The sequence below is a fragment of the Dreissena polymorpha genome, chromosome 14 (assembly GCF_020536995.1).
Source record: "Dreissena polymorpha isolate Duluth1 chromosome 14, UMN_Dpol_1.0, whole genome shotgun sequence".
Lineage (NCBI taxonomy): Eukaryota > Metazoa > Mollusca > Bivalvia > Myida > Dreissenidae > Dreissena > Dreissena polymorpha.
The window spans coordinates 56957990-56967058 of NC_068368.1; the positions used below are offsets into that span (position 1 = coordinate 56957990).

Here is a 9069-nt window from a genome sequence, read left to right on the forward strand (position 1 = left end):
CACAACCGTCACAACTTACGGCGTGCATACGCCGAGTCACATTTTCAAGCATTTTACACAAGGGTATTCATTCGCCATGATAGCTAGAATTAAACATAAGTGACCATGTCGACCATTTATAGTAGTCAGCATAATATGACATTCATCACTAAATACCAAACTGTGAGCTGTTATCGGGTGTTGAAATTTGACAGCCTCACTTGAGCCAAGCGTTCTTTATAATAAGTTTGAAAACAATATTGCTAATTAAAATATATAATTTGAATGTGATAGCAATGCCGTACATCGATCTATTCACACCTATTAAGTAGTTATGTAAAGGCGTGATGAACTATAAATCATTTTGCCGAACCGGTTTAACACTTACTATTTATAATCAATTCACCGAACTGGGGTTTCGCCGAAACCTCCATAATTCGTGTTGGAATCAATGACTCGGCTATTTGATGTCACAACGATGAATTTCCAGAATGCACAAAAGACATTCCAAATCATTCGTTGATAAATAATTCAATCGAACGATAAGGTTTGTGTTGTCGTACACTCAGATTTATTTGCAAAGTGTACATCACAAAATCAATATCAAAATGAAAACACGATCCGCTTTGTTTACGCCATTTTGCTTCCGGTGTTCATAAAAACCGGTTATACATGTAAGTTATAAAATTATCGCCCTTTGCAATACATAGTAACATCAAAAACCGAATGTTCGTACATAAAAGTGTAAAATATGTAACTTTTCGTGATGAAAACACGATAAAATTATTCAAATACCAAACGTCGTCCACGTGGCCGCCATTTTTAAGGATTTTCTGTGAGAGTTAAGGTAGGTATGTTACTGCCTTACATTTTAAGGGGAAAACGCTTGACTTAAGGATATTTATAAGGTTTATCTCATAGAGCTGCACATTTTGAGTGGTGAAAGGTCAAGGTCATCCTTCTAGGTCAAATATATGGGTCAAAATTGCTCATGTAATGTAACTTCTGCAATATTGAAGCTAGAAATGTTATATTTGACATGCATGTGTATCTCATGGAGCTGCACATTTTGAGTGGTGAAGGGTCAAGGTCATCCTTCAAGGCCAAACGTCATATAGGGGGACATTGTGTTTCACAAACACATCTTGTTAACCGATGCTTTCAGATATTGAATTGATTTTTGGTGAATCAACCTACATGACTTACAGAATCTGATGGAGTGTGAGATTTGTTTTGATCTATTGGTTTATGGCGAAGTCATGGGCATTGAACTTAACACGTTTCTCTTAGAAAGCTGCCGTGCTGCTTCAAAGCGCAGTAGGGGGCATTGTGTTTCACAAACATTGTTCTTACTTTTTCTAAATCAGTTTCATGGACACGAAAATTGGTGGATTTCTGATTTTGGAATAAAGAGTAATTTGCTTTGGTCATTGTCTGATGTGTTTGTGTTAATCTTGTGGATCGGTCAACCCACACAATTGACGAAAACAAATGTCCCATGTAAATAAATAATTGAAGACATTTTACATAATAATATAATACTTGAAACCTCATCAGCAAACGCTTCTCGTATTAGCCATGTCAAAGAATCGCATCCTGATTATTTATGTTTAAGGTTGCAGACTTTATGAGTTGTTTGACAGGGAGACCGGATCAGCCCAGCCTGTCAGGGTGAGATAGCAGTTACATCCTGGAATGGTAAGATAGCATAAAGTATTGGAATTTTTACGGGAAAGAGGGGTGTCCTTTTCAAGATTTTAATTGTAAAATAAGCCCTTGATTTAAAGTGGTTGAAAGAAGAACATATGTCATATAAAAACGTAATTAAGAGTGCTTTCTTTAAAACAAAAATATATTCAATTCAACTCAAAGTTGAAAACATAACTTAAGTATTACTTTTCAATGTTTGATGTTAATTCAATGTAAGTGATTATAAACTGCTTATAAATGCCCCCGGGGCTTTACAATTTTTCGCAATCTGTTTGAAATAGATTTCATTAACAAGCGGGGAGTACATTTGTTAGGTAAATACATGTTAATAACAAAAATGCCCTATTGCTAATCTATGTAAATTAATCAGCTTCTCATGTAAGTCCTGATATATAAACTAAACGAACATGTGATATGCCCAGTAGGAGTCAAACTTGGAAAATTCTTACAAGACAGTAGGTGCTGTTAAAGAGAAACAATTGCAGGACCGAACTGTTACTGAATATCAGTACTGAATAGTATATCAATTTAATAAACTCTTAGGACTAGGTTGAAAAATATATAAGGTGATGTCTCAGATAATGTTTTTTCATGCCATTGATCGGGGTGAAAGTAAACGAACGTAACAAATGAATAAGGAATATGCTATTGATATGTTTGAAAGTTAACTAAATAAACAAGTAAATAAAAAAAATACGGTATACATATGTGTGATAGTTAACTTTTGAACATGGGAATCTGGGATATTCCATAGATGTTAGGGTTATAAGCAAGAGAATAGGTGATGTACCATTGGTGGTTTCGTTTTATTCCACAGAAGCGACAGAAATCAGACAGAAAGAAAGGAAAGTACATGAATGTCCCAGCCTACAGATCTGGTCATTATGCTCTCATTGACACCCTCTACAAAGATATTCAGGTAATGCCACCATTGGCACGTATAGTAAGTGGGTGCATGCAGCTCTCAATGACATTGCTATAGTGGTATAGATATAAATGCAAACGTCTGGAAATTAAGAGTCATTATTTATTGGGGAAAATATGGTTGTCTGAAAAATTGGAGTCATAAAAATAATTATGTTGGCTTTCAAAAAAGACGCGTCCAGAAACGTAACAGTTGTCTTAAAACTTGAGGTTATCATGTTATATTAAGTCTTGTGTGTTTGTATTTATTTACCAACGAAACTCTTGCGAATATTTCTCTATACATATTGTGTGTGTATTTTAGGCTAACACCTCAGTTGCAGATGTACAGCACAGTACGTCTCTCAGCAGACACAAGTTTCTATGCTTGACACTACTGCCAGTTGACTGAAAGCACAAGCTTCTCCCATTCAACAAGTCTACGCACAAGCACGTGTTTTCAAGATTAGGGACATTTAATCCCTACTTTCAGTCTAGGAGGACGCAGCTTATTTTTAATATTTCCTTTCCTGACAGCAAAACCAGTGGGGAACTAGTGTTGATACCTTTTCAATATTGAAAAAAAAACTTGGATTTACTGAAGGACGATTTCAAACCTGGTGGGCAAAGACTGTCGGGCGCAGCAGGCCCATAGGGGTTCAAGAATATTATATCTAAGCAGTTCCTTGGTGTACACAAGAAGAATGTGCCATTGAGTTAACAGATTCACACTGCATTACGGGCACGGGTAAAGAAAAACATGTGCTTGCCGAAACATACACATTACACAATTTAAGTGAAATTTTGAATGGAATGTTTCTTCTTTTTTATGCTCCCCTTCTAAGAAGAGGGGGTATATTGTTTTGCTGGATGTCAGTCTGTCTGACTGTAGACTAGTTCGTTTCCGATCAATAAGTCTTAAAGGAATTGACTAATTGGCTTGATACTTAACATGTACATTGGCCTTGGACAGTAGATGACCTCTATTAAAATAAGGGTCACTAGGTCGTAGGTCACTCACAATAAGTGTGAAAATCATTTCCGATCAATAGCTTGTCAACGAATTGACCGATTGGCTTATTACTTACCATGTGCATTTGCCTTGAACAGTAGATGATCCTTATTGAAATTGTGGTCACTAGGTCAACGGTCAAAGGTAACTGTCACAGTAAGTATGAAAATCTTTTCCGATCAATAACTTGTCAAGCCGGGAATATAAATTGACCGATTCTGTCTCCGACCGCAGAACTCATACATTTCCAAATCATAGGTATTAATGCTGTAGCACGTAATTGATTTCTCACTGTCTAAGCATGTTTATTAATTTGTAAGTACTGATGATAAATTAAAACTGTGGAAAAACATCAGTTGCTATATATTTTGGGCATAAACATCATGTATATGTTTTTTGTCTAATGATTGATTTAAAGGGACATTGTCACAGACATAAGCATGTTTTAAAGTTTGTCATTAAATGCTTCAAATTTATAATTGTATACTATGGAAATAAATATCTCCAGTATGAAACTAGACAAAAAACACAAAATCCTCAACTGGGCTCGAACCACAGACCCTTAGAGTAAGACTAATGCTCAAACCACTCGTCTATCAGTGCTCACATAGTATTTTGTGTATTTTAGCTCACCTGAGCACAATGTGCTCATGGTGAGCTTTTGTGATTGCTGTTTGTCCGTTGTGCGGCTTCAGCATTTGCCTTGTAAACAAAAGAGAGGCCACATTTCTTGTCCGATCTTCATAAAATTTGGACAGAAGATTTGTGCCAATGATATCTTGGATGTGTTCGAAAATTGTTCGGGTTGGTTGAAAAACATGGCCACCAGAGTGAGATGCATGTTTCCTTATTTGGCTATCGTAAAACCTTTTAAGCACTCTTAGACCACAGGTATTTTCAGATCTTCATGAAACTTGGTCAGAAGATTTGTCCCTATGATATTTTGGACGAGTTTAAAAATGGTTCCGGTTGGTTGAAAAACATGGCCGTCTTATATGGCTATAATAAAACATTGTTAAAACCCTTGAGGCTAAATTTATTGTTTGATCTTCATTAAACTTGGTCAGAACATACGTCCCAATGTCATATTGGATGAGTTCAAAAATGATTCTTGTCTGTTGAAAAATATGGCCACCAGGAGGCGGGGCATTTTTCCTAATATGGCTTTATATGGCAATAGTAAAACCTTTTTAATACTCTATAGGCCAAAATTTGTTGTCCCATCTTCATGAAACTTGGTCAGAAGATTTGTGCAAATGATATCTTGTACGAGTTCAAAAATTGTTCTGGTTACTTGAAAAAATGGCCACCAGGACGCGGTGCATTTTTCCTTATATTGCTATAGTAAAACCTTGAAAAGTCGCATTTGTTGTCCATGGTCAGAACATTTGTTTTAATGATAGCTTGGATAATGTCGAACATGGTTCTGGTCTGTTAAAAAACATGGCCGCTAGTGGGCGGGCCATATATCCTTAAATGGCTACAGTTATACCTTGTTAGCGAACTAAAGGTTACAGTTTTTAGCTCACCTGATTGCTCAGGTGAGCTTTTGGGATCGGTCTTTGTCCGTCGTACGTCCGTCCGTCCACCTTTCGTTGTAAATTCTCTAGAGGCCACATTTCTTGTGCGATCTTCATGAAACTTGGTCAGAAGATTTGTCCCAATGATATATCGATCAAGATCGAAACTGGGTCATGCAGGGTAAAAAAACTAGGTCACTAGGTCAAAAAGTAGGAAAAAAAACTAGTCTTGTAAGCACTGTAGAGGTCACACTTTATGCCCAATATTCATGTAACTTTGTCAAAATGTTTGTCTTAATGATCTGTTGGTTGAGATTAAAATTGGTTCGGGTCCGTTGAAAAACATGGCCACCAGGGGGCGGGGCAGTTTTCCTTATTTGGCTGTAGAGAAACCTTGTAAACACTCTAGAAGTCAAAATTCTTGCCCAAACATAATGAAACTTGGTCAAAACATTGTTTTTATTGATATCTCGGACGAGTTCGAAAATGGTCCAGATTGGTGAAAAAACATGGCCGCCAGTGGGTGGGGCAGTTTTTGGCCCAATTTTCATGACATTTGGTCAGAACATTTGTTTCCCAGATACGAGAGTTGAGTTACAAAATGGTTACGGTCCGTTGAAAAACATGGCTGCCAGGGGGGCGCATTTTTCTTATATTTATATAGTAAAAAAGCTTGTGAACACTCTAGAAGTCACATTTTTTGCCCAATCATCATGACACTTTGTGAAAATATTGGTTTTATTTATATCTCAGATGAGTTTGAAAATGGTCCCGATTGGTCAAAAAACATGGCCGCCAGGGGTGGATGGGACAGTTTTCCTTATATGACTATAGAGTAACCTTGTGAACACTCTAGAAGTGATATGTTTTGCTTAATCATCGTGAAACTTAGTCAATACATTGGTTTTATTGATATCTCGGATAAGTTGGAAAATAGCTCAGATCGGTGAAAAAAACAAACAATTTTTAGCTCACCTGATTGCTCAGGTGAGGTTTTAGGATTGTTCTTTGTCCGCCGTCCATCCGTCCGTCCACATTTGGTTTGTAAACACTCTAGCATTCACATTTCTCAAGCATTCTTTATCAAAGTTGCTGAGAAGCTATATGGCCACAAGATCTCAGTCAAGTTTGATAATGAGCAAAATCGCATAATAAATGACAAAATTATTGTCCTTAGATTGTCAAAATTTTCATTATATTATAAAAAAATCCCTGAAACACTCTAGAGATCACAATTTTGTTTCAGATTTTATGAATCTTGGTCATAATATTTATTTTTGTAAGCAATGTTTGATGTTTGGTCATGAGGGGGTCAAAATATAGATCACCAGGTCAAATCTTACAAAAACCTCGTAAATACTCCATACGCCAGAGTTTTGGCTCAATATTGATAAAACTTGACCAGGATGTTTGTCAGGACAATATCTAGGTCAAGTTTGACGTTTGGTAAAGACTGAATAAACCGACTCCTCTCAGGTGAGCGAACTAGGGCCATCTTGGCCCTTTTGTTTATAGTTTACTCTTCGTGAAACTTGGTCAGTACAATAATTGTTGTTCTAATGAAATCTTGGGCTGCCCAGAACAGGTCAGTACCTTGTATCTCAGGTAAGTGACTTTGGACCTTTCAGGCCCTCTTTTATACTATACATAAGCAATCCTCATAATGCACCAAAATGAAATGATAACATTAGAACTCTCCAAATTATTCAGTTGTTTCACGTTTGTAATTATCAGGTTTTGAAATCATCGAAAAATGCATATAATAATGATATTTACCTATACATGTAACGCTATTTATTACCGATTTGCACGAGTAAGGGAACAACAATCAAAAACTAAAAGGTAGTAAAATTTATTTCAGCTGCGTTCAGTATTTTTTCTTTCATTTTTTCTTAAAATAATAAAAACAGTGAAAAGAATTGTCTTTTTGTAGTTTTGCCTGTGTGTGTAATTTTAACTTTCTTCTTCTTATTTTCTTCCAAATAATCTTCTAAACAATTTCGAGAGGATTGAGCTTTGGCGTTTCCCTTCGACAGCGCGTCTGCAACACTCATTCTCAACACTTGGGTTTGATGACATGCCATAATCATGTTCAACTGTAGCCGTTTCGTTGTGTGATGCTTCATTATTTCTTTTGTGCACGGAATACGCGTGTTGGTCTACATGCAAAGTGTCAGATTCATCTGTGTCGGTTTTGCACCAGAACAAATCTAAGCTGTTGTCATCAGCAAGCTATCAAAATTATTTTTGGAACATGCAACGTGTGCCGCTCTATCATCATTATGTTCAGTATGAACACGGGGTTTCTCCAACTGGGTGTCAACGTTTGATGCGCTCTGATGTCCTGCTTGTGCATGTGCTTCTATCACAGATGAATTACCCGTCATGCTACTTTTGACAGAATCACTGTCATTTGGGAAACACAAGGAGAATGAAGATGTGGCGGGTTACAAGGAAGTTACAGAGGAAGAAGAACTGGTGTCTAAATAGCTGGAAGAGATTCGTATGTCCTCCATAAGAAAAATGCTTCTTCTCACCCTGTGACTCGTGAAACTATAATTCGACCCTCCGCAAGCGTTCGTCGAGACTTCCGACGACGAACTTTCAGTGGAGCTCCTGTCGGAATCAGTTGAGCAAAGACCGTGCGAGGCTGAGCTGCTGGTAGTGTCTCTTTCAATAATCGAGATTCTGTCATTGACAGGCTCCGGACTTTTTGGATAAACGATCGACCGGATGACCAAGTCTCGGTATTCGATCAACACCCAGACATCAGGATCGTTGGTGTTGAAATCATCTGCGTTCGGTGTAAAGATGATCGTAGTTGCACACTTCGAATCAAAAACGTATCGATGGTATGATGCGCGATCCTGTAGCGAGAAAATGGCGAAGAATGGGTGAATTTCGAGCAAAGAATTTGTGCTCATTTGTTTAATAAGAAATCAAATTAACGCATGCATACGTTTTTACGTTTGGTATAGACAAACCCTGGATGACTTATGAGCAAATGTTAAGCTTAGTTAAAATTGTAATACGTGTGAAGTATACTCCTGGCAAGAACGTTTATGAACAAAGTTGACAACTCTCGATTAGATTAATACATAGTAAAAATGTTAATCTAAACTACAACTTGATATTTCATTAGAAATACCTCGGAGCTGCCACAACCTGGCATGAATCTTGTCATCCGGTTGAAGCAATCAATCACGGAACGTTCCTGCAGGACTTCTATATAGACAGACGCCGGTGACGTTCCAGACATGAAGTCACGAGGCGTTATCTCGTATTTGGAGACCGCCTCGATCCCCAGCACGACGAGCTCGGCTTCTAGAACGTCATCGGCGTACTCGTCCACCAGCTCGTTCCTCAGTCTGTAATATTCGGCGAGCTCTTCTTTGTTGAGCGCCTCAGAAAATTTAAGAAGGTCTTCAATATAACTCATTGGGTATCAAATACATAAAGGATATACGATACACTTTAATTTAAAAACGAATAATAAAAATCGTCTCTCGAAAGAGGAGAGTTATACTGTACGAGCACTTGCGCGAATGAATATATATATATATGTATATACATGCATAAACTTAAATAATATACCTTGATGGCATAAGCATTTCAATACACTACAGTGTGTTGTTTTTTTTCGTTCAAATTTGGGTCCGGTAGGGTGGGGCATTCACAATGGAAAAACTTATGTATTTTTCCCAAATGGGACCTAAACATTCACAATTACCAAGAAAGATTTTTAAACATGACTTTTAGTTGAACTTCGTTAAACATAATATTGAAATAACTTTTATTATCATTTTTTTTTAGTATTTGTAAGCATTAAATCAACAGATTTAATTTCCCAATTTTAGTCAAAGGACGCGATATTTCCCAAACCAAAGGGACCCCGCCCCATTCCAAAAATGGTGGGAAAAACACTGCATTATCAGACACAGTCAT

The 9069-nt window shown here is 37.2% G+C and overlaps 1 protein-coding gene and 1 long non-coding RNA gene across 2 annotated transcripts; one reads left to right on the forward strand and one right to left on the reverse strand.

The window, feature by feature from the left end:
* Positions 1-1304: 1304 nt before the first annotated feature.
* On the forward strand, positions 1305-4569 carry LOC127856948 (uncharacterized). Its single transcript, XR_008038251.1, has 3 exons — positions 1305-1677; positions 2507-2608; positions 2918-4569. It is a non-coding gene; the product is annotated as an uncharacterized LOC127856948 (long non-coding RNA).
* Positions 4570-6960: 2391 nt separating this feature from the next.
* On the reverse strand, positions 6961-8563 carry LOC127857393 (uncharacterized). Its single transcript, XM_052393789.1, has 2 exons — positions 8273-8563; positions 6961-7991 (listed from the first exon to the last, which is right to left on the reverse strand). The coding sequence occupies exons 1-2, from the start codon at positions 8561-8563 to the stop codon at positions 7572-7574; spliced, it is 711 nt and encodes a 236-aa protein (XP_052249749.1). The 3' UTR covers positions 6961-7571.
* Positions 8564-9069: the final 506 nt, after the last annotated feature.